This window comes from Talpa occidentalis, unplaced genomic scaffold, assembly GCF_014898055.3.
Source record: "Talpa occidentalis isolate TD23 unplaced genomic scaffold, MPIMG_talOcc4v2.1 talOcc4.7, whole genome shotgun sequence".
NCBI lineage: Eukaryota > Metazoa > Chordata > Mammalia > Eulipotyphla > Talpidae > Talpa > Talpa occidentalis.
The window spans coordinates 132,350,427-132,375,282 of record NW_023605083.1 but is presented as its reverse complement, the minus strand read 5'-3'; the positions used below and the strand labels follow the sequence as shown (position 1 = coordinate 132,375,282).

The window sequence follows — 24,856 nt, the reverse complement described above, 5'->3', positions numbered from 1 at the left end:
TTAAGAGCATCGGTGGACCCTCCTCCACCCATGCTCTTAAAATCGAAGCTCCTCACCTGAGGTTGGAGACTGCAGACTGCGCTTCTGCCTCCCACTCCCCCCTCACCTCCCCCAAGGCCCTGTGCCAACTCCCCATTCAGATGGCTCCCTTGTCACCCCCACCCCAGCTTTTTTCTTTTGGTTTCCTCTAGTCAAGCTCTTCCATTCCAGGGACATGCTCCCTCCATTCTACTGGTTGAGTCTCGGCCTTTCCCGAGGCCTAGTGGATGCCCACTCACCTGCTTCAGCTCTTCTGCCCCACCTGTGCCTGCCCCACGACTCAGCCGTTTCCTCTGGGCTGTGACGACCAGGCAGGCCAGTCAATCACTGCTCGCAGATTTCAATGGGGAGAACGGCGTGGATTCTGCTCTGAAGTGTTCCAAAGAGAAGGGAAGCCACGTGAGTTCAGAATTTTATTGCAACTAATACATAAAATGGATGGCAAAGGTCTGACCACATGTGACTGCCCAGTAAGCACCCACATTCCGACACGCCTGTGGTGGTGGCCCCAGGAGCTAGTCTACCCAGGAGCCTCTCGCCGCCGCCGCTGGAAGTGCTGGGAGGTCTGTGTGCTGCAGAGCCGGCTTCAGTCCACCTCCGCCCTCCTGTTTGTCTTTGTGACGGCATTTATTCTCTTCTGTCTCAGCCTTTCCCGGTTCATGTTTTCCACCCTGAAACAGGAAGACTGTCAGGCCCCGCTGCCCACTCAGGGCTTTTCAACATAGTGGAGGAGCTGGCGCTCCTGGGAGCAGCAGAGGGCAGCAACCCGATTCCTCCCCGTCTGTCTCTCTGGCTCCCGAGTCTTCCAGCTGCCTGCCCGGAAGGCCTGGACTTCACCTTGCCTCTCTTCCCAGGCCTCCCCTCCTCCACAAGTCTCAGTTTACAGACACCCGGGCATTCTCTGGTACCTGGTCCTGTGAAGAGCAGCATCTTCTCTGGACGGCTCCTTGACTGGCTGGCTGGCCTCAGCAATCATGTCTCGAATTTTCTGCAGGCAATCCGCCAGATTTCTGAACTGATAGCGGCTGCATTCAGAGGTGAGTATCAACTCTCCTGACCTGTTGATCTTATTTTTATGCTGTGGAGAACAAGGGCAAACTCAGAGCTGTAGAGAGGAAAGCCTTAAAAGCGACTGAGGACTAAAGGCAGCAAAGGGGCCGTTACCGTGATGGCCATCTTCTGCCTCACGGGCTCTGCAATCCAGTCAGCAGTTGCCAAGTGGAACCTGACTTCAGCCTTGGAATTCACTGTCAATAAAGGGAGCGGGGTCACCGACACTCTCGGGAGCCTCAGCAGCCCCCGGGGGACTGGCGACTGTCCCCAAACACAGGGAGGCGAGACCCCTAGCCAGGCCCGTTTCTATCCTGTGTCAACATGGGGGCAAAGGTGGCCATGGAATCAACCTGCAGCCTGGGAGACACTTGTAGACAAAAATAGGCTGCCTGGGCTTCTCTTACATTTGTCTTAGGTCCTGAAAAGACCGTGGGGGCTGGGCTCCCGAGAATGAAGGAAACCTGTTCTCGGAGCGGCTGCCAACTCGCACTGTGATTTCCCTTTGTTTAGGCCCACAGCCGATCCTAGTCCTAGCAACCCGCAGCTGAGAGGCTGAGCATCAGACCACACTGAGAAGAATAAAGAGGATTATAAGCTGGCAATGTTTAAGCTCCTACTAAAAAAAAAAAAAATCCCTTTAGTCCACGTGACTGGAAGCCCAGAACAACTCGAGTCTGCCTCCCAGCTAAGTTTTAATGGGAAAGAAAACACAAAGGCCCCCTACCTTTGTTAACATTCTGGCCGCCGGGACCGCTGCTCCGGCAGTAAGATATCGTCAGGCGATCTGCAAAGTAGCACGCACCAGAGGAAAGATTACCCACGGCTGTTGGTTTACTGCCACCAGCTGTCCTCATCACACCTCTCTCTCCTTCAGTGACTTAGTATGTAAGGTCAGAGATTATTTACAGATGTCAAAGTTAAAATCCTGAGTAAGTGACCTCCCCAAGGCCCCACAGACAGCAGCGGATGTGAAATGATGACCTGGACTGTCTGCTCTTGGTCCCGCTCACGCCGCCAGGTCTGGCTGCCTGGCTTTCTGCTGTCTGCTTGTTTGCTTTAAAGCAAGGACTCCTTCAAAAATTCAGACCAAGGGACACAGTTTAATATCGTATTGCAAAATGTGCTGGAGGCGGAATCCCAACAGACTGTCAGTTTCTTTTAAATCCTTTAAGAGCTCTGTGAATGGCGAGATATGTACATTTCAGATATATCTGTAAAATGCAAATGGTGGCTTACGATATACACTCTTCTGCACCACACTTTTCTCTAATAATGACCAACCCATTGACTGTAAAGGTTGCTTCATGTCACAAGAACATCGAGAGCTCGTCACCCGTGCTGAGTGCTGCAGCTTTTATTTTGGTTACTCTAACAATGCAGAAATGACTCCACCATTGCACACTCACTGGGCTGGAGAGACCTGGAAGGAATGTGCGAGGAGGAAATGAATCAAAGTGACTCACCTAGAGGGATGTCACTGCTGGCTCTCCGCACATCATCCTGCAAGGGAACAGACACAGTGTCACCTAAATGCTACCAGCTGGGTGACTGGGGGGGAGTCACAATGCAAAGGTAAGGCAACTATTTTCAGGCCCCCAGCATGCTCCTAATTAAAGTGAGAATGACAGAGACATCTTCCCCCAACTCAGACCTCTCCTGCCTTACCACCTCCACCTGAGTGTGTCAGGCACCATCAGACACCTGGCTCCTGGGAGGGAAGGAAAATGCCACAGTACACCTGCAGGAGGGAGACCCAAAGGCACACCTGATGCCAACCTGGAGCAACAAACCTGTCACACGTGAGGCTGTCTGCTTGATGTGATGGGCACATCTGTTTTCAGGGTTTGTGTCAAACCGAACTGTGCACTCTACGATTGTCGCCTCTGTCTCTCCTTGAGCTGCCCATCTCTAGCAAGCCCTTTCAGCCTCGACTGACGGCCACAAGCCTGGTGCAAATGCTTTGGAAGCTTTCTGGCCATCCAAGCTCAAAGTATCCTCCTCTGACTCCTTCTGGTCGCCTTCATCCCTTTTCATCTTAAAATTATTTGGGGGGGTCTCATCCTACCCCACCTCTCCGCACCACTTAAGACCACAGAGCATGCTCCACGAGTGCCCTCCGTGAAGCACATTTTCCCCGCCTTCTGAGCGACCCCGCTGAGTTCACCCCCACTCTTCTCCTTTGGTTGCTCTTGGCAACCTTTCCACACAGATGTGCCCCATAAAATCCTTTCTCTTTTCTAACCCGTTCTTTTTTTTTTTTTTTTTTAATAGAGGCATGTTTTCTTTCCTTCCTTCCTCCCTTCCTCCCTCCCTCCCTCCCTCCCTTCCTTCCTTCCTGTCAGAAGCGCGGGAGGGTGAGAGAATTCACCAGAGCCAGAGCGGGGAGCAGAGCAGGCAGAAGGACCGAACTACACTGCTGAGGGGAGCAGCGGGCGGCAGGAGAGGTCTGCGCGCCATGTGGCACCCTCCTCCGGTGGCTGGGGAGCAGCCAGGGATCGAACCGGCGCCGCAGAGGCCGCGGGCAGCTTCGCAACCCAGCGCTCAACCGCTGCGCCACTGGGGAGGCCCTCTAACCCGTTCTTTCCCTAGAACATTCCATCCATCTCTGCCAACAGAAATGCCATCTCTGTTGGTTGATGACTCCCAACTTTCTGGCTCAAACTCAAATCTCTTTCTTCAACTCCAGGCCCAGAGAGCCAACTGCTACTCAGTGTCTCCTCTCAGAGGCCTAGCTCAAACCTCCTCACAGGACTTCCTCTACTAACAGCCTCCAGGGGCCTCCCAGCACTCTATCTCGGCACCCTCGTTATTCGTTACTTCTCACTGTCTGGAATGTTTTTCCTCTTCATTCTGGCTACTCCTTCTACCACAAGAAACCTACACTCTGTGAAGTAAGTCCTCTTTTGTTTAGCCTGTCTGACCTTAAGGCTTGACACAGGGTCTGCCACAATAAACTTTTTATTGAATGAATGCACAAATGGATGTTACCACCATTTCCTCTCTCAATGGCAACTCCAGTCTTCCATTGCTCAAGGGCCCAGATTCCAATTCCTCTTATATCACTTGTCGCAGAAAATCTGTTAGCAAATCACGTAGGCTTTTCCTTCAGGAAAGATCTAGAATCTGACCAACTCCCATGACTCCCATGCTTCTATTCTCTACATCATCTCTTTCGTGTGTTACTGCAATCTCCTTACTGGTCTTCCTGTTCTTGCCATTCAACAGTCAATTCTCCATAAGGCTCTGTAAAAGTGATCCTTGTATGATGAAGTGGGGTCATTTTACTCTGCCTCAAACCCTCCAATAGGTCCTCACTGTATTCAGAATAAAGTTGAAGGCCTGTAAGCCCTATGAACAGCCCCCATACAGCCCTCTCCCTTCCAGTTCCATCTCTTCTGACTCCACTGCTCAGTCACATTGGCCTGCTTGCTGTTCCTTGGACGAATCCAGCATGTTCACATCCTTGCTGGGGTGCTTATCTCCTTGCTATTCTCAAGGATCACGGCCTTGTTTCTTCCAGGTCTCTACCCGACTGTCACCTTCTCAGGAGGCCTTTCCACACAATCTCACTTAAAACTACAACCCCATCCCCACATTAGCACGGCTTCTTCCCTCCAGGCTCTGTTTTCTTAATGCACTTACCCCCTCTCACTCTACTTATTTATCGCCTGCCTTCCTACATTAGAATATAAGCTCTACAAGCATTAGGGTTTTTGTGCTTTGTTCACTACTCCAGCCCCCAGCCTGGTACAGGGCATACAATGTGCTTTCAAGAGAAGTTTGTTTAATGAATGGATGACTGCATGAACGTCCTCTTTCAGCTGCAGGTGGAAGTGCCATAAAACTGGGTGGGTCCTAGCTCTTGGGCTCCAGGGCCTGAAAGAGCGCCTGCCTGCACCCTTCGAGTTGTTAATAAATGCACCCTGAAAACACGGACGAGAAGCCACTTCCTCGGGCGTGCTGGGATTGCTCGCGGCTACGGACAGGGTAACTGTCCAAAGGAGAACAAGCCCCTTGGCGGTCTTCTGCCTTTACTGTCCACCGTGGAGGGCTGGAAGGTGCATTTTCCCTTGGGACAAGATTTGGGCCTAAGGGCCGGGGAACGTAAAAGGCGCCCCCAAGTGTTCTCCCGGCGCCCCCACACCTCACAGTCACGCAGGACCCCACGGAGCACGCGGAGACACGGGTTTCCCCGGTTGCTCCGACAACCACCCCACCCCTGCGGCGACCGCCCAGTCCGGCGCGCCCCGCCCCTTGGACTGTACTCCACGCCCGGCCCAGGGGCGCCGGCTTTCTGACGTCACCCACACGCGTCAAAGAAACGCCCCTTCCGTCCAGCCCTCCCGGCTCACCGGGACCCTCCAGGCGGTGTCCCGGCCCCGGGACTCGGGGTAGAGCTTGTCCAAGCTGTAGATGCTCTGAAATTCCGTGCCGTCTCCCTGCTTGTGCAGAGTCCGGCGGGGACAGCGCGGCGGGAGGAGACAGGCTCGGGCTCGGCACAGACCCCAGCGCACGCAGCGGGCGGCCGCCATGTTCGGGCGTCGGGCTGCTTCCGGGAGCACTTTCTTCCGCGGTCCGCCGGCGCCCGCTTCCCCCCGAGCTTTGGTTCCGCGCCGCTTTTAGCGCTCGCGCGGGGGAGGCGGGATGGGGGAGCCGGGGCTGGGGAGTCGGGGTGCTCCCGGCGGCGCCCCTCTCAGAGCTCCCGTCACGGCCTCCGAGACGCCTGCGGGTGCCCTGCGGTCGGCTGCCGCGTGGGGAAGATGCCGGCCAAACGCGAGCTCTCAAGGGAGGCTCCTGGCGCAAAGAACCTAAATCCCTTCTAGAAACCCTTTCCCTGGCGGTCTGCTCCGTGCCCCCCGCCCCGCGACAGCGGAGCTCCCCGAAGATCCCCGCCGGCGGTGATGCCGGCCCTGCCCGGGCGGTTCTTCTCCACCCCCTGTCCTCTCGCTTTTCCTCTCACGTCTCTTAACCTTATTTTCCTAGCTTATTGCCTGGCCCCAGTGCCATACACCCCACTGGCTCCCTGCGGGATCCCAGCTCCCGAGCCCCGCGCTTTCTAGGCGCTCAATAAATATTGATAAGATGAATTTTTTTTTTAATGGGTCGAGTTCAGCTGGAGCTGAATTTTAGTGATTTGAGACTCTGACAAGGCATCCCATAAGCAAATCCGAGCTAAGCAGGGTGCAGGACAAACACCTGATGGAAGGAGAGGAAGGCAGCTCACAGAAATGTTCTCAAAAGCAGACATCCCCGCTCCAGGGGGTGGAGGAAACAGTTTTGTGCAACAGGGGTAGGAGTGATTTCCTAGCTAGAAGGGAGGTAAGGGGCGCCAGGGGGGAGGAGGTAGAGATTAACAGAGCCACAGGCTAAGCAGAGGCCTTTTACAGGGCTGTGAGGACATGAGCTCCAAAATGGAGATGTTCTAGCTCTGAGAAGGGTTGGAGGTGGAGCAAGCAGTATTTGAAAGCAGCTCAATAAATGTTAGTGATTATTAGGAATGCTAGTGGCTGTTTCTTAATGAAGAGTTCTATTTTTAGGAAAAGCATAATTACCTAGAAAAGCATGCCCTTGGGGATGCTGACTGTTTGAAACGGAAGATCATGAAATCAAGGCTTTACCATCTTCGTCTCACTGACGCCGGCAAAGTGTTTAGGAGGGAATAAATCACTTCCCAGTCACTGGCTTCTTAAATCCAAATTAGGAATGGCAATGGACATGTCTTTTGGGTCCTAGGCTGGCAGGGGAAGTCTTCTGAGCCCCTCCTTGACTGAGTTAGTGCTAAGACCTCAGAGGGAAGAGTCGTCTCCATGGTGACTGAATAAGCTGCTCAGGGGAACAGAGCCAGGCACTCACCCAGGTCGTTAGCTCTGGGGTTATGAATAATAAAGTCAGCACCATTCCGTGGCATCACGGCTGCAGGCCTGGGCTCCAGTTCTGGGCCTGACCCAGAGTGATAGGAAAAAGAAACTGCAGGTTCCCATGGCCCCAAATAAACACAGCCTGCTCACACCATCTGGTGGCCTGGATTCTGGGAGGAGGGGATAAAGAGAATGAGACGGCTGTGCCTGGGGCTGAGGGAAGAGCAGCTGGCACGCTCTTCACCTGGTGCTGCTGAGAACCATTCAGAATAGAGACCTTTCTGGGAGAAACAGACCTGAGAGATGCCACCTGTTTCCATCCTGAAGGCCCAGGATGGCCTTTTCCTTCCCTCCCTGGTCCTCCAGGGGCTGAGATGGTGCTTCAGGCAAGGAATATTCACAGGGGAAAGGAGAAAGAGGGAGGGAAAAGGCACCTTAGCAGCGAGGAGCTTGCAGACACCGTTGCTTCTGAGTGGCCGGGGTTGGGGTACCACTTCCACGTAGGGGTCCATAGGTCTTTCCTTCCTTTGTTCTCTGATGTGCCCGGGGTCAGATCAGCTCTTAAAACTCAAGCTCATGTTGAGAGAGGGAATGTGTGGCATCCAATAGTGAATCGGTCAGGGTTCAGATATTTCTATGTGACTTTGAACGACTGGCAGCTTTGCGCAGTGGCAGTATCGTAGCCAATGAGGTTTATCCGAGGCGCGATTATTGCTAATTGAAAACTTTGAACGACTGGCTTAGCCCTAAGCTGGTCTATCCCTATCAGTAAAATAGAGATTTTATAGCTGCCTCATAATGGTACTGGGGGTATTAAATACCTGCAAAGCGCTTAGCACTGCCTGGCACAGAGGCAGCAGGCAATAAAGCGAGCTGCCTCCAGGGGATGCTAAGGGCACCTGGGGTCCTAGAAGGAACTTGACTGCTGATGACATCTCTTTCCTCTGCAGCCCCGGGGTTGGGGGAGATCCAGACTGCATGTGTCCAGCTGGTCTCTCCTTTCCCCAGGGGCTGGACTGGTGCACAGACAACCTGATGTGAGTGGGCAAAGCTGCCTTCTTCTTCCTAGAGACACTTCCTGCCCCTGAAAATGAGCCACCCCAGACTTTCGGCTCATGGTTTCCCCGGGCAGGGGAGGCAGGCTTTTTCTAGGGTGGTGGGCGGCTGGACCAAATGCCTCACCACAGAGATTCTTGTGTTTGGCCTTGGGGTGGGGAAGGGCGGGTCAGTCTCCGGAAGGAGGAGGGAAGCAGGGGATGGGGAGGGGCGAGTAGGGACCACGTGGTGACAGGAAGGCAGAAGGTGGGAAAAGTACTGCCAGAGGGCAGAGAGGTGGCTGGACATGGGCCATGGGAGCATCCTGATCCTCCCGGCCACTGTGCCAGGTGTCCCCCCGCCATGCTCTCCATCCACTGGAGAGGGGTGACAGCAGATGGAAAAACCCAACCGCCATTTGTGCAGGGCACACAGAAAACCCCCACACAGTCCAGTTGATGTAAAAAGCATAAAAACCACTAGTTTGCCAGCTCTGGGCTTGCCACTGCCTCAGGGTCCAGAAAAAGTGGCTCCTTCAGGAGTGGGGGAGGAGGGATGTTGGTGGGCCCCAGACCCCCCCCAAGGTAAGACTTGGGGAGCTTTTCCAAGAATGTAAGCAGGGCCTGTGGGCTGCGGGGGAGGGCCGGGAGAGGGGAGAAGGCTGAGAAAAAACTGACCCTTCCCCCAGAGGTTCGGGAACATGTAATCTTCTCTGACTCCCGAGGTCACCTGTGCTGCTGGCAGGTGCGGGCTGAGGGGATGGGAAATTCAACACAGGAGAGTGAGTAGCCCGGCAGGGGGGGCACGGTATGGGCAGAGGGGCAGTGTGGGCTGAAGACTTATCCCCTGAGGAGCTTCTTGGGCCCAAGCCTGCAGGGACCTTCCGGGTGGGCCTCTGCCGCCTGAGCTTGGACAGCAGTGCCTGAGGTCCAGGGGGACGGCACAGAGGTGGGGGGCTGACACAGGACTGAAAAGCACACTATTACTGGGTGTTGAAGAAATCAGGAAACCCTACCGTATAAGTGACATTTGCGGGCCGAGAGCCGTGGTCTTGGTGAAGGCAAGCCCACCCAGCTTGACGAGTTAGTCTTTACTGAACGTGGGGAGAGCTGGGTATTCTCGCGTCGCCTGGGGGTATGGCTGTTGCCGGGATTTCCTGGTACATGGAAAAGATGTTCAGGGTTTGCAGGTCTGAAGAACAGCAGTGCCTGGCCCTCACGTCTTGTCAGTGGCTGACTGGTCACCCAGTGTGCAGTTCCCTGAGGACGTACCTGTATGAGGATCCCTCAGAGCTCCTGGGCCTCAGCCTCCTTCCCTCCAGCTCTCTCCCTCTCACAATTCAGCCTCCGCGGGGCAGCCTGACAAAGATTTTAAAAACGACCAGGTGGTGAAAACATGCCTTCCAGGGCCTGGTGTACCCTTGGGGGGCCTGGCCTCCACCCTCACCTCAGCCCCAGAGCCTCCACCCACCCTTGCTGCTCTCTGGGTTCCCCTCCTTGATCTTCCCTCAGGTCCCCCTTCCAGGGCTGCCCCTCACCACCCTCACTGTGATTCTCAACCATATTTTTCTGTAACGGTTCCCTGTAGAAGCTTATTCAGAGAGTTGTTTTTCTAGTTGCTCTTTCAGGAAATCTTCATATCAAAGATATACTGAATATTTCTATGTACTGGACATGTCCCGCTGGACATAAGGTTTTCTTTTTTTTTTTTTTTAATTTTCTTAGGATTTATTTATTTATTTATACAAGCACTGGGTACGGTCAGAAGCGCGGGAGGGTGAGAGGATTCACCAGAGCCAGAGCGGGGAGCAGAGCAGGCAGAGTGACGAAATACACTGCTGAGGGGAGCAGTGGGCGGCAGGAGAGGTCTGTCGCGTCATGTGGGACCCTCGCCGGCGGCTGGGGATCGAACCAGCACTGCAGAGGCTGTGGGCAGCTTTGCAGCCCAGCGCTCAACTGCTGCGCCACCAGAGAGGCCCTGGACATAAGCTTTTCTATAAGATTTTCAAAACCTCCGCTCATTGGGCCTCCCTGGTGACGCAACCTATGAAGCTGTCCGCGGACTCTGCAGCACGAGTTCGATCCCCAGCCAGGGAGCTACCCCACATGGCGCGGTAGACCTCTCCTGACTCACCTGCTGCTGCATGTTCTGTTCCCCACTCTGGTGAATCCTCTCACCCCCCACATCTCTGGCCTGTACCCCAGTTCTTGTATGTATAAATAAATCTTAGAAAAAAAAACAAAACAAAACTCCTCTCATTCCTGTGGCTCAGGGCTCCCTCATGCAGCACCACTTGCCCCAGGGTATAAATTGCAGCGCAGTCGGGGACCTTCTGTCTCCTTCACCATCATTTCCCCTGCATGACTGGGGCAGTTGGCACTCAGAAAATATGGACAGTTTCAAGCTACTATTTAGAGCTGTTTGGCTGCAGATGCAGTGAAATGAGGGGGGCAGGGCTGAGGGCTCAGGCCTCAGAGGACAGAGTAGGGGTGACGTGGGAGAGGTGGGAGATACACAGACACAGGACCTTGGCTCAAGGGCCATTTCAACTTTTAGAATAGTGATGTATTTTTTATTAAAGAAGAGAATAAAGCATTTGTAAATATATTTCTCTCATGTATACTTCAAAGGTGACGTTGGTTGGCGCTACAGAACTGGGGAGCAAACAGGCAGAAGCCCTTCCCTCCCCCACCCCACCCCCTCCACCCCAGATGACAGAGACACACGGAGGGCTGGCAGCTGCCCAGCTCCAAAGTACAGGAGGGTTCACGATGTGTGAACAAGGGGCCGGCTGCCAGCTCTCTTCACAGTGTGGCCTGGAGAGCTAGGTGGGGCTCCAGGAAGGTCCGGCATGCTTGTTAAGAAAACCCATTTACCCATTAGGAAGGAATAAGGCATGAAGGTTCCCCACTGGGCCCTAGCACTGAGGCCAGGGCCTCGCACCGGACTGGATGGTTCCTGTGATTTCTGGGGTCTCAGGATGGGCAGCAGGAGAAACTGGAAACCCGGAAGAATTGCTCAGGGCAGACTGGGGACCTGGGCATCTCTTGCTGTGGCCGGTCTTATTGAAGCCTTAAACCACTGACTCGGCTGGGTCCTCAGAAGTCCCCCCACAGAGGTGGGAGGTTAAGAGCAGGCAGGGAGAGACCTGGTGTTCATCCCATTGCATTTCAATACTGTTCAGTGTGGGGAGAGAATCTTGGGCAGTCCCCAGTGAAGGGGGGCAGGGGAGACCTGGGACTGCTGGCTGGTGGCACATGCCCAGGGTGCTGGGGGTGGCAGCGGGTGTGGCTGGCGGGGGGTGGGCCTGTAGGGGGCTTGGGAGTGAATGAGACGTCATGGTCCCTGAGATGGGGCAGGCAGAGGTCAAGTGGGGTGAGTCAGAAGCCACTCAGTGGTTTGCAGAGATGGGGGCTCCCCAGTACCCAGACCCCTAGAAGGCTTAACGCCCAGAAGGCATTTCCAGGGACAACTGGTACTGGAGAAGGCTGGTTCTGAGGAAAACTGGGTGTACGGCTTGTGTATGGCTGCGGAGGGGCTCCCTGTTCCCCTCCTCTGATTGGCTACAGTTCTGGCCTGAGGGTTCAGGGGAGAAGCTGGTCCTCACCAGGACCTGGCTGAGTCTCCCTGCTCTGAGTGGCAGGGCCCGTCTCTGACCTGGTCAGGACACTGGGGGTCGGACAGCTGGTGCTAAGGGACTAGCCCATTGAGGTTGGGCAGAAGCAGTGGGTGGTCCGGGGGACCCTGGAACCTGCAACAGCTGACTCTGGGGTCCCCTTTCAAGTGTTTCCAGTGGTGGCAAGGGGTCAGGGAGACCTTGCATTGCAAATCTCTCAAATGCCAGCTCTCTTCACAGTGTGGCCTGGAGAGCTGGGTGGGGCTCCAGGAAGGTACCCCCTAAACCTAAACTTTAACAAAAAAATCCAACTGGTCCAGGATGGCTTCCAGAGGCCTGGCCACAAAGTTGGGAGCAAGGTCCAGGGGCAGGAAGCCAGGGCTGGAGGAGCTGGGGTTGGGGGCGTTTGGCTTTGAAACTAGAAGCTGCGCCTCTGGGCTGACTGGGGATGGTGGAGGCTCCTGGGTGGGGGCCTGTTGACCACCTCCATGTTAGCAGGGAACAGGGTGCGCCCCCACACGCTGCTGCTCCTTGGGTGGGAGTGGTGGCCATGGGGATATATTGCTGCCAAAGGGCCCCTCACTTAGAGGCTGTGAGGCCTGGGCTTGAGAGACCCAGGCCTGACCCCAGGGCTGGGGCGGGAGAGGGTCACTTGCTACTGTGTGTCTTCACTTTGGTGGCATTGATGTCCGCCTTGGTCTTCTGGATCCTGGAGAAGATCTCCTTGAAGAGCGCCTTGTACTCAGGCTGGCTCTGCTCCAACCGCTTGTCCACTGCCTCCACATGCAGGCTCAGGGTCTTCTCTCCTGCCTTGGCCTCCCCCTGGCCCTCCTCGCCCCCCAGCAGGTCCTTCCACGAGCTGTCCCGGGAGATGGGCCTGGAGGTCTGCACGCCGGCGTGCCTCACCCCAGCCCCGTGCTGCCGGCACTTGCTCAGCAGCTCCTCGTACTTCTCCAGCAGCGCATGGTACTGCTCGTCCACCTCGCGCAGGATGGACATGCCGCGCCGGCGCACGCTGTTGGCATGCAGTGTGAGGTTACCCGCGTGCCGGCTGGCAGGGTCCTTGGCCACGATGGCATTGAGTGCCGTGTCGCTGCAGCTCTTGCGCACGGCGTGGCTGGGGGAGGTGGCTGGAGAAGAGACACAGTCCTGGATGCCTGAGTCATCCCCACTGCCGGGTTGGGGGTCGTCAGCCTCAGGGGCCTGGGTGAGGGGTGCCAGCAGGGCCTCGGCCAGGTGGTCCTCCCGGCCCAGCAGGTAGGTCTTCGCCTGCTTCATCTGCTGCAGCTCCAGCAGCTCGGCCTCCAGCTCCTGCACGCGCAGGCGGCAGCCCTCCATCTGGCAGAGCTGCCGCTCCAGCTCCGAGCACTCCTGCAGCACCACTGTGTACTCGTGCTCCGCCCGCTCCTTGCGCTGGCGCTCCTGGCTCACCTGGGAACGCAGCACACCCACCAGCGTCTGCAGCCGCTCGTTCTCCTGCTCCAGGGGCTGCGGGCCCAGCTCCAGGGAGGAGCTATGCAAGCGGAAGGCATCCTCACACCTGGCAGGGAGCGGGGACAGGGGTGGTGGTCACTGCCAAGGCCCCCACACCCAGCCCTGACATTTCATCTGTCTCTAGGGCCGGAAATCCTGTTCATCCCTCTAGTCCACTCTCTGGCCCTCTCCCTGGGCTCCGCCCTGGGAGGCTGACCTCAATGGGTTGCTCCAGCCAGGCTTCCCGGCTCTCTCCCCAGGCAAGGGGAGGGCCCTTGAACCAGGAGATCACAGGCAGGAGCAGAAGGAGGTCTTGGGAGTGTCTTCCTCAAGCGCCAGACCTCCTCCTGACTCCTTTAGGCTCGGTCACAGCCCCTTTCCCTTTGCAGCCCCGGGGTGCTGCAGTGTCCCCTCGCCCAAACCTCTCTACGAAGCACCCCTCCCTTTCTCTGTGCAAGGCGCTGCCTGTCTCCTGCCAGGCCTTCCCGAGACTCCTACTACATACACAGCACGGACGCGACATGGAGTCTGCCCAGCACCAAGATACAATGCGAACCGAAAGGTTAACCCTCCTGGGTTCAAATTCTGGCTCACTAAACAGGAGACCGGGGTGAGACACAGAACCTCTGAGTTTTGGCTTCTCACCTGAGTAGTGGGGATGAAGTGCAGGCAACCAAATCACTAAGCAGAGCGGTGGGCACGGGGCCAGCACCTTGTAAGCCCCGGCTGGCTGACTGTTGTTGGCAGCGGCCGTCTCCCCGGGCCGGGACAGCGGGACAGCGCACTGAGCCTCAGTGCCCACCCTACCCTACCCTTCCTCCCGGGGCTGGCCGTGGCGGGAACTTGAAACTGCGCCCAGGGTCCCGGCTGCTCCCCCGACCCCCACCCCCGGGCCTCGCCTACCTGGGGCTGGTGCACAGCTCCTTGAGGCAGGGGAAGGTGTGGATGGTGCGCCTGCGCTCCCGCTTCTCCCGGCGCACCCGCAGCTGCTCCAGGCCCCGCAGCTGCTCCACCTGAGCCTGCAGCTCCTCCACCTGGGCCTGGAGGCGCTCAATGGTCTCTGATAGCCTGAGGTTAGAGTGGGGGACACGCACGGGAGGGACTTCAGGGGACAGGGCCAGCCCTCCTCGCGGCAGCCCCGGAGAGACGGAGGGTTAGGGAAGGTGGGTGATCTTCAGGCGGTGCCCGGACACACCCTTCTCCTGCACCTCCCAGGCCCAGCGGACACTTCCTCCCATGCCAGCTTGGTTCCTCGTACATCCTCTGTCACTTATCACCCTGCACGGCAATAAAATATTTACACGCCCGCCTTCCCTCCCAGGCTGTGCGCTCCGAGCCCGGGGCCCTGTCTTTGTATTCCCGTCACTGTATCCCTAATGCCGGAAACAGCTGGCGCGTGGCCGAAGCTTGAGGGATCGTGGCCTGTATGTTAAACCTTGCAAAACCGACAAGGGCAAACCACTGTCCTCCCAGGCTCTCGCCTGGGCTCTCGCCGGAAGCCTGAGTCACACCCAATGGGCCTGCCGCCTGCGAGCGCGCACACCCAGCCCCGGCCTCCCCAGCCTCTGCCTGGTCCTCACCCGTGGATCTTCTGCTGGGCAGCCTTGCTCTCCAGCACCAGCTTCTGGTTGGTCAGCTCCAGGTCTCGGGCCGTCAGGTCCAGCTGCTCATACACTTTGGCGTGCTGCTCGTTCACACACCGCAGAGTGTCCAGCTGCTTGGTCAGGTACTGAGGAGCCCGGAGTAGGGTGGGGTGAGTAACTTCCAGAACAAGACTTGGGCTAATGTTTACCTCCCTCCCCCCGCCCAGGCCTTCTTGCCACTTCGGTGGTGTGGTGGGTGGGGTATAAGACACTGGTACTGCCTGGGACAGTTGTGCAGGTTGTGAACTGCACAAGGGGCCCTTGACTGGTGTGTGTGTGTGTGTGGGGGAGGTGCTGGGAAGGTCTGTGTGGCCCCTCACCTCGATCTCCTGCACTTGCTCCTCGTTGGTGGAGTACATCTGCTGCAGGGACTCCTCCAGCTCCTTGTTCCTCTCCAGCAGTGTCTTCCCCAGCTCTGCGGCCAAGTGCAAGTCTGTGGGCAGGGGCAGAGGTGGAAGAAACGTGAGCAGCATGAGGAGGCCAGAGGACCCCCATCAGTGCCCTGTGAATACACGAAGGACCAACGAGCTGCTGGGCACTTGTTCTGAACATTCATTCTGGGCTGGGAGCGGGGACCCCAAGGCAACCAGGACACAGGGGCCGCTCTCCCATTGGGAGCTGGGCCTTTGCACTGCCTGGAAGGCCTGGAAGGCCTTTCCCCAGACACTCCCCGCTCATCTCTCTCCTCTTTTAAGTCTGTGCTCAATGGCCACCTTGTCGAGGAGGCCTTTCCCCAAGCACTTGATTCAAAACCTTACCCTCCCCCACTTAATTTTCCCCCTTAGCACTCATCACCATCCACCTTACCAGCCGACTTGCTCATTTATGTTGCTCATCTCCCCCCAGCTAGCTGTAAGCTCGCAGGACAGGGATTTCTGCCTGTTTCATTCACTGATATCCCCGTTCCTAGGCTGGTCCCCGGCACAGAGTAGGTGTGAAGGAATCTTTTTGAAAGAGTGTGATAGGAGCGTCCACTTGGGATGACAGATAAGGCAGAGTGAACTCCTGCTGGGCACGGTGGGAGGTGCAGGCAGCGGCAGCCTTGGGGGGGTACTTGGAAGGGTGACTTGGGGTTCACTGAGAGGCAGCGCGACAGAAAGCCGGTGGACTGTGAGAATGCGGTGGGGCCTTGGAGCTCTTCAGCCCAAGCTCTTGTCCTGTGGATGGTGGACGGGAGAGCAGGAGGGAAGAATGACCTGTGGGTCACGGGCTGGGGTACGGCTGTGCCGGGAGAATTCAGGACTCCTTTGGCCTGGCCGGCAGGGTACTGCTTGGTCCTAGTGCCATGTCTTCTTTCCTTAGGCAGCAAAACCACCCTCTACCCCCAGCAACTCTGGTTCTTGTATCCTCTGGGACAGGAACCTCCTCCCGCCCAGCGCAGCCAAAGGTAAGGAGCAGCTATCAGAGAGGCATGGAGGGGATCTGGCCTGCTTGAGGGGGGCTGTGTGGCAAGGAGGGGGCGGGGCCAGAAGGAACTGGCCAGTACAGGAATCCCTAAGAATTCTCTCTAGTATGGGTGGAGTCGTGTGAGGGTACCGAGACATTTGGGGTGGCTATTCCCCCATATATCAACACATGCCTGATCCTTCTTAGAAACCCAGGGAATAACATATTTGTACATAAAAAAAAATAAAATAACATAAGTGTGAACTGTTTATAATCTGTCATTCCCTGGGTTTCTAAGCGTTCGGCAGTGATAGGAATGCCCTCAAGTGGCCATGGTGGTGGCTGCGAGCCTGTGAATATGCAAATGACCACTGAGCGGCAGGGCACTTTAAAGGAATGAATGATACAGGGTGCAAATAATATCTCAATAAAGCTGTTTTTGTGTTTTTTTTTTAAATGGTTGGTGGGTTGGACCTCCCTGGTGGCACAAGGTGTTAGGACGCAACATATGAAGCTGTCTGCAGTCTCTGCAGCATGAGTTTGATCCCTGGCCGGCCAGGGAGCTACCCACATGGTGCAGCAGACCTCTCTTGACTCGCCCGCTGCTCCCCTCAGCAGTGTATTTCAGTCAGTCTGTCTGTTCTGCTCCCCACTCTGTCTCTGGTGAATCCTCACCCCCTGCATTTCTGGTCTGTACCCCAGCTCTTGTATGTATAAATAATAAATCTTTAAAAAAATAAAATTCCGCCTATACACCCACATGCACAAATGGACGCACGTGTAGATGTAGTGCTGAATGCAGACTCCAAGGCCAGCGGAAGGGAGCAGTGCCCTAGATGGGTCCTCAGACAGGGCGCCTTGTCTGCTTGGGCTGAATTCACAAGTTTGGCTTCTTTTTAAAACAGCTTTAAGGTGTGTGTGAAGGAGCACTTGATGTGAAAACTCAGGCAGTACAGAAAGATTAAAAAACGGTGACAGGGCCTCCCTGGTGACTCGAGGGGTTAAGTCGCAGCACTATGAAGCTACCCGCAGCCACTGCAGCATGAGTTCGATCCCCAGCTAGGAAGCTACTCACATGGCGCAGCAGACCTCTCCTGACTCGCCCACTACTCCCCTCAGCAGTGTATTTCAGCCAGTCTGTCTGTTCTGCTCCCCACTCCGTCTCTGGAGAATCCTCTCACCCTCCCACGCCTCTGGTGTGCACCCCAGCTCTTGCATACTTAAATAAATCTTTAAAAAAAAAGAAGTGATAAAAACTTACTTGAAAGCATCTCAGGTGCGCGCGCCTGTCTATAGCTCTGTAGCCATAAATGAACGGACGGGACCCAACGTGTAGTATTAAAACTACACTGGGGGGGCCTCCCCGGTGGCGCAGCGGTTGAGCGCTGGGTTGCGAAGCTGCCGGCAGCCTCTGCGGCGCCGGTTCGATCCCCGGCTGCTCCCCGGCCACCGGAGGGGGGTCCCACATGGCGTGCAGACCTCTCCTGCCGCCCGCTGCTCCCCTCAGCAGTGTACTTCGGTCCTTCTGCCTGCTCTGCTCCCCGCTCTGGCTCTGGTGAATTCTCTCACCCTCCCGCACTTCTGACTGTACCCAGTGCATGTATAAACAAAGACCAAACAAACAAATAAATAAATGAACAAACATGCCTCTATTAAAAAAAAAAAAAAAAAAAAAAAGATTTAAAAAAAAAAAAAAAAAAAAACTACACTGGGGGGAGAGGGAGAGGGGGAGGCATGGGAGGGGCGGGGAGAGAGGAAGCAGAAGACAACACCTCACCTAGAGAAAGGTGAGGCAGGGTGCAGGTAACCCCCTTCCCGACAGCTCTCTGGGCATCAAGCACCTAGAGATGCTCGAGGCGACCGTGTTTCCCACACCCGCTCCTCCCGTGCAGTGACCCGCAGGGCCGGCTTTCTGTGTCAGCAGCCACAGGGTCGTTGCTAGATGAGCATTCTGTGGCACACAGGTCCCTAAATACAGTCGCAGGCCCTGGGAAGCTATTTTTATGGGCGGCGCTGGGCCACCTATGACCTGCTCCAGTTTTCCACTGCTGAGAGGGGCGGCTGTTGCGCCCGCGGCAGCGCCCGTGACTCCTTTTGACTGAGCCCCTGGACAGCGCCCTCTCCCCTGCGCTTGGCCCACTTGGTGTGGGGCTCCCCATGGCCCCGGGGGTGGGAAACCCGCCAGGTGTGAGTGCACAGCTGGAAATCGGTATTCCCTTCATCAGGTGGTACCTGACTTTATACCTTATTGTTGGACTTTTTAGGGTGTTTTCCATTTCCTCTCTATTAAAAACAAAACTCTAAGTTCATGATACAAACACCTTCATGCAAAGCACTGCCTGTGTCCTGAGGATACTTTCAAAGAAATGATGATTGGGCAAAGGCAGGTCTATTTTTTTTTTTAAAAGATTTATTTATTTATGCATACATGAACTGGGGTACAGGCCAGAGGTGTGCAGGGTGAGAGGATTCACCAGAGACAGAGTGGGGAACAGAACAGGTGGATCTACTGAAATACACTGCTGAGGGGAGCAGCAGGCGAGAGAGGAGAGGTCTGCTGCGCCATGTGGGTAGCTCCCTGGCCAGCCAGCGCTGGGGATCGAACTTGTGCTGCAGTGGCTGCAGATAGCTTCATAGGTTGCGTCTTAATCCCTTGCGCCACCAGGGCAGTCCAGGCCTATTTGATTCACTCTGCCAAAAGGCTGTCCAGGAAAGCTTGGGGGGTTCTCCCACCTTGGTTTCTTAAAACAGCCCCCCAACATTGTTTAAATCCAGATCAAAGCAATCGGAGGCAGCTCTGCCAGAGAGGGGTGGAGGGCAGTGTGATGCAGACCAGGAATTCAGCCCTTTGTCTCTTTTCAGACAGGGATAGTTCCAGGTTCCCAGGGGATGGGCAACCTCTGCACTCTCTCCCGCAGAGCATTATAGAGTGGTTCCAGCTGATGACATGGTAGGCCTGGAGTGGGGAGTTTCCTTTTGAAGAGCTCTGACTGGGGGGGAGGGGCACTGGAGAGCAGAGGCCCAGGCTTCTTTCAGCCAAGCTGGACATAGGGTGGACCAGAGGAGCCTGGTCAACCACCTGGCCTGGACAAAAAGCCAAGTCGCTGGTCAGGCAAGCACCTGGAATCTGCTCCTATACCCAGAAGTGAGGTGTTGAAATGACCAGAGTGGAGCCTTCAGGCTGGGCTTATGTCAGGGGAAGAAGGGGGCTGTGACCAGATGTCACCCCGAGGAGTTCCTGGCTGAGAAGCAGCGCCAAACTATTCTAGAGCAAGGCTATCTAACAGCCTGCAGAAACAAAAGCAGTTTTCCAAATACCTACCGCAGCTATTAAAAAACCCATTAAATCATACACATGACACACAAGAACTTGTAACCCTGAGCAATTAATTTTCTGCTGAGGATGCCAAGAAAAACTAGTCAGTCACCTAATACAAACCCGTGGTGGGGGGAGGGGGATGGAGACACTCGCAGATGAGTTTATTAGCCAGAAGTTGTGCAAAAGTCTGGAGCTGTCTGTCGATAAAGTGCGACGTCTGCACTGCAGCCCCACGTGATGCTGTGTGCGTGGCAGACATTTGGCCACCCCAGCTCCTGACGAGGGAGTGACATCGTCTGCCCACACTTCATGATGGGATGGCGGGTGTCCCCGGACACTCTCAAAGGATTCAGGTCTAAGAAAAAAACACACTCCCCGGGACAGTCAGCTGGTCGAGGAAGAGGCCAGTGCTACTAACGCTGCCTCCTGTGTTGGCATGGGGGGTAGGCCCCATGGGTGGCCTGCGTGGTGCCTCGAAGCTTAACCTACAGAGCCAAGGTCAGAGGCGGAGGAAGGAGAAGTCAGGGACAACTGCACTCTGTTCTTCCTCCCCAACGAGCGCCTGGGGGTGTGCATTCCTGCTGCGGGGGACTGGGCAGCTGCAGGTCACGCTGTAAACCAGGAACACTGAAGCTGGCCCTGTACACAGGCCGCGAGAGTGGCCTGGGCTGCCCAGTGGCTCAGAAACGGGAAGGGAAACAGTGGAAGCTCTTTGGGGTGGGGAGACTCCGGGAGGCCATGGCAGGGAAGCTGGATCAGAAAGCTAAGCTGGCCCGAGTTGCCAGGAGGGATCACGAATGAAGTTTAGAAGCTGCAGAGCAGGGGACTGGGTGAAACCAGGGCTGGGGAGAGGACACCAGCCGGGCGGTGTCCTTCAGTCTTCCAGGAAGGTGCAGCTGCCCCGTGGACACAGGGGCGGGGAGGCCTGGGAGTGGGAGAATGGGGGAACTGGCCACAGCAGAAGGGGAAGTCGGAGCAATAAAAAGCTTATCACAACCAAGTGAATGGTCGCCCACGCCAGCGTGGGCACTGATTGAACTGGCACATTCCAGGCCCTGGAGTTTTCTGGGGTCTCCTGCAGTGGCCTTCAGCAGTTCTGTCCTCTGAGTGCCTGTTGAGAAGCTGGCCCCGCGCGATGCCCCAGAGGCCTCAGAGAGAGAAAGTGATAGGGCGCAGGCGCAGCGAAGAAGAGACAAAGATAAAGGGGGCGGGAAGAGGGAAGTCAGCACCTGGCAGGCCTGCGGGGAGACACTGCCTCCAAGACACAAATGTGAGGAACTCTGGGTTCTCAGAATTGGGATTCTGTCGCCTCTCTCCACTCAGCGCGTCAGAGCTCTCCCCCTGAGGCGGAGACTCAAGGTCAGGCGTCCAGGATTTCAGATCTGACTCAGCAGTCATCTCTCAGTCTGGGAAGAGGGACCCTGGTCCAGGGTGGGGAGGGAGGAGCAGAGCGCGGTGCTTAATAATTAATGGCTTTTTCTATTTTTACAAGCGCTTCTGGCCACAGGCAGAGGGAACAGTGAGACTCGAGGCCCTGGCTCGTCCCTGTCGCTTCCGTCCATGGGGACAGAACAGCATCAAAGTCACGCAGGAGCTTGATGGCCAAGTGGAGCGAGCTCAGGGCATGGGAAAGAGGCACAGCGGGGACCAGGCTGGCTGAGCTAAGTCACTTTCTGGACCACTCGGAGGCAACCAGGGAGCAGCTGGGCAGGAGGGCGTGGGGATCAGGTGTGGGAAGGAGGACGCGACAGGCACCTCACCCCCAGTGTGGCTGGTCCTTGGCCCAGGCTCACCCCACCCAGCCCTCCATGTCAGACAGAGGGGATGGTGCCACAGAAGCTGCACCCAGCACTCTCGGTAACTCCCACTCTCCAGCCCTAGCAGTCATTCCCACTGCTCCCCACCTCGGCACCAGCGCCCCCTTCACTAGACGCCTGCCCCAGAGCCCCTATTCTTCCTCCAGCTCAGACAGGGTCTGCATCAACCTTCCCGAGTCTCTGCTCACTGCGGCTGGTGAGGGCTGCTGCAAACTCCCTGTGGCTCTGTCATGGTTGCTAGTTGGACCCCATTTCTGCCTTCCCTGCTGGAAGGTAGAGTTCCCTGGGGACAAGAGATGGTGTCCCAGGCTCAGCACAGCGCTGAGTGTTTGGATTTTGGTGAAAGCTCTGGTTTCTCCTGAGATGGTCTCATTCCTGGTTTTCCTCCTTGTTTCTGAGCTCTGGCCCTGCTGGGTTTTGCAGTGCAGCCGACAGCTACAAGTCAGTAAGGGCCAGAGAAGCAGGGTGCTGAGCCCACCCCCCACCCTAACCCCAGAGCCGGAACCCCCAGCCCAGCTGGAATCTCCACACCTCCTCTCTCATCCCAGGAAGCAGTGCATCTCCCACCCCCACTCCAGCGCCATCCTCCCACATCTGGGGCGGGCATGGTGCCAGAGACATGTTAGGGGTGCGGGAATGAAATGAGACAGCAACAATGTCAGCATCTGCCTCTCCGGAGGCCATCTTCTCAGGAACTCAGCCTCCAGTCGTTCCTTCTAGGCCTGCCTCCTCCTTGAAGCCCTATCACTGCATCCCACTATGCACACTCAGCTATAGACTCACGTCCATCTGGGTGCGGGGGGTGCTGTCAGGGGGCCAGGGCTGATTCCCAGCTCTGACACTTCAGTGGACCCCGCGTGTTTGTGGAATGCAAAGTTTGGGGGTTGTTGCAGCCAGTTTTGGGCATCTCACTCCAGGCCAGGAGGCTCAGGAGACTCCAGCGCATGGAGTACAGCAGCACCCCCCACCCCAGGCTCTGATTAACCCACAGTCCTGAGCACAAGGACAGAACCTCATCTGCCAGCTGCACCGGGAGGGGGGTCAGGGTCAAGAAACAGGCTCCAGGATCTGGTAGGTGCCTCCCTTGAGGGCAAAGCCAGGCCTCGGGGGCCCTGAGGATGGACTCTGGGAGCGGTGGCTGCTGGCACACTCGCTGGGTGACCGGTTCCCTCTCCCTGCCCCTGTTTCCTCGCCCCTGCAGCTCTGCCCATCCAAGATGGAGCGGCTTTCGGCTTTCGGGGGCAAGAGACTCCACTCCCCCAGGCCCGGGCCTGACCCTCTCAGGCCTGCTCCTTCCTCTCCAAACAGCCCCACCCTGCTCAGAGTGATGTCACTTCGGCCACCTCACCGCCCGCTCTGACCCCGTCCAGCCACCCCCTCTGCTCTCAGATGGGCGGTGGGGGTTGATTCCTTCTTCATTCAGGCTCCGCTGCGTCTCAGAATCTCCTCCAAGTCCCCCGCCATCCGGGAGGGGCAGGGAGGGGCAGGGCCCGGGACCCCCCCTCATGAGGGCCGCCAGGAGACTCCAGTCTGAGTCCCCCCGCGCGCCCCGCGCGCCATCCCTCCCCGGGGAGAGGAGAGAGGAGTTGGGAAACTTTCTGGGAGACTTGAAAGTCGGGGAGTCAGGAATCCGGGCAGGGGCGGGCGCCCCGGGTGTGGCTGGGATAACGTCCCCCTCGCGCAGCCACCGGCCAGCGGGGCGCAGAGGGGGGGGCGCGTCCCGCCCCCAGAAACTTCCTGCGGCGCGCAGGCCCCACAACACCGGGCGCCTCCAAGAACCGGGCGGGCGAGCTGGACGAAGAACGCCGGGTTGTCGGGGAGAGGGGGGCTGCTCCCCCACTTCCGCAGGTGTCGGGGGTCGGGCCGGGCCTCCCGGACAGCGCCCGCGACCGCGGGTCCCCACTCCTCGGGCGCATCGCCCCCCCCGCCCCCCGGGGACGGCGCGGGGTCCAGCCCGGCCCCTCCCGGGGGTTGTCGCCCAACAATGGAGCGGCGGACGAGGGTCTCGGGGCGCCCCCCCCCCGCCTTCCCGCCCCGCGCTCACCCTGCTCCAGGTCCTGCGGGTCGTACCAGGGCTCCTCGTCCTCCGCGAGGTCCTCCATGCCCGCGGCTCTCCGCATGGCGCGCGGCGGGCGGCTCAGGGCCGGGGCGCGGGCCGCGGGGCGCGGCGGCGGGGGCGGGGGCGGGCCGGGGCTCCCGCGTCGCGGCCTCGGGCTGCAGCGCCCCCGCGCCCCCTCGCCATCGATTCCCCCCGCGCGGGCCGCCCCGGGTCCTGCGGGGCCGGGCGCGCCGGGCGGCGGCGGCACAAAGGCCGAGGGCGGGGACCGGCGGCACCGCGGCGAGGCGGCTCGGGCCCGCCGGCCGGTCTGCGGGTCTCGGGGCGCCCCTGCCCGGCTCCGGCCCGCGCTGCCCCGCCCGCCGCGCGACCCCCCGCGCCGCCGCCGCGTCTCCGCCCGCCCGCCCCGCGCTTCCCGGCGACCCGCTCCGGGGGCGGGGCCGGCCGCCGCCGGCCACTCAGGAGGCGTATGCAAAACAGGGGGCGTGGCCGGGGCTGGGGGCGGGACTGGGGCCGGGGCGGGGCCGGGGCGGGCCGGGGGCGGGGCCTCTGGTGTCCCCGACAGGCTGTTGTGGACCCACCCCCCCTTCTCTCCACGCCCGACTGCAGTTTAGGGCTCGCTGAGATTATTTTATTTTGTTCACCTATCGTTGTGGCTCTCTCTCCAGGTCGCCGGGAAGCAAGGATCTCGTCTCTCTCGTTCACAGTTGGCTCCTCAGTGGCAAGAACTGGCTGGTTCATTACTACCTTCTCTGTGTGCTCTTTGAAGAAATGGATATTGATTTACAATTTCCTTTATTGAAGAAGTTGTGTTTAGATGCCTTTGGCAGGAAACCTTAGGTCAAGAGTGGCGAAGGCGTGTTGCCGGTATTCTGTCTCCCTTTAAGGTCCTGTTTCCCTCTCCTTGGGATTCCTGTCCTATATCCAATTATATCCATAAATAGTCTAACCTACCCAGGCATTCTTTCCCTAAAGGAGTTTTTAGACCCGAATATTCACATGAGTGGTTTTTATTTGGACCTATCATGTGGGTACTGTGGAGACATCCTGAATATATCCAAGTCTTAACAGATGTGCCAAGTAACTCCAAGACAGGACTAATACCCAGAATGTAGTAAGGACACCTGCAAATCCACAGGAGAAAAATAGCCCAGTAGAAAAGTGGGTGAGAGATTCACCAGACACTTCACAAACGAGCAAGTGACCCAATAAACATGTAAGATGCTCATCTTTAGAAGGATCAATACCTACAGGGGAAGGAAAGGAAGCAGGGGTGGGCAGAGGGAGGAACTGGATCGGGATGTGGCTTCAACAAAAGCCTCCCCCATTCTTGGAGACCTTTGAATCTGGGGTGACCCTTCAAAGCTATTTCAAGCAGCAGTGGGGAGTGGGCTTTTACATCCCCAATACATGTCAATCAGTCGTTGTATGGATTGCAGGCTGTCCCTGGGAAGTAGGCGCCACCATGGGCAAAGGGGTCTTCCTCTCTTCTCAGAGAGGGGGGCAGCAGAGTAGAGCCTGCAGCCCTCCCAGCTGCCCAGGAAACACCAAGCAGAGGGAG

General features: G+C 57.3%; 2 protein-coding genes and 1 pseudogene across 2 annotated transcripts; 1 reads left to right on the top strand and 2 right to left on the bottom strand.

Moving 5' to 3' along the window:
- Positions 1–585: 585 nt before the first annotated feature.
- Positions 586–5,630, bottom strand: MRPL58 (mitochondrial ribosomal protein L58). The gene is made up of 6 exons (XM_037491486.2): positions 5,445–5,630; positions 2,556–2,592; positions 1,817–1,876; positions 1,204–1,286; positions 948–1,117; positions 586–710 (listed from the first exon to the last, which is right to left on the bottom strand). Exons 1-6 carry the CDS (start codon positions 5,622–5,624, stop codon positions 626–628), a joined length of 615 nt encoding a protein of 204 aa, XP_037347383.1. The 5' UTR covers positions 5,625–5,630; the 3' UTR covers positions 586–625.
- A 1,977-nt stretch (positions 5,631–7,607) lies between these two features.
- On the top strand, positions 7,608–7,789 carry LOC119233236 (U4 spliceosomal RNA; annotated as a pseudogene).
- A 2,885-nt stretch (positions 7,790–10,674) lies between these two features.
- Positions 10,675–23,380, bottom strand: CDR2L (cerebellar degeneration related protein 2 like). The gene is made up of 5 exons (XM_037493058.2): positions 23,284–23,380; positions 15,038–15,150; positions 14,655–14,803; positions 13,978–14,142; positions 10,675–13,141 (listed from the first exon to the last, which is right to left on the bottom strand). Exons 1-5 carry the CDS (start codon positions 23,357–23,359, stop codon positions 12,250–12,252), a joined length of 1,395 nt encoding a protein of 464 aa, XP_037348955.1. The 5' UTR covers positions 23,360–23,380; the 3' UTR covers positions 10,675–12,249.
- Positions 23,381–24,856: the final 1,476 nt, after the last annotated feature.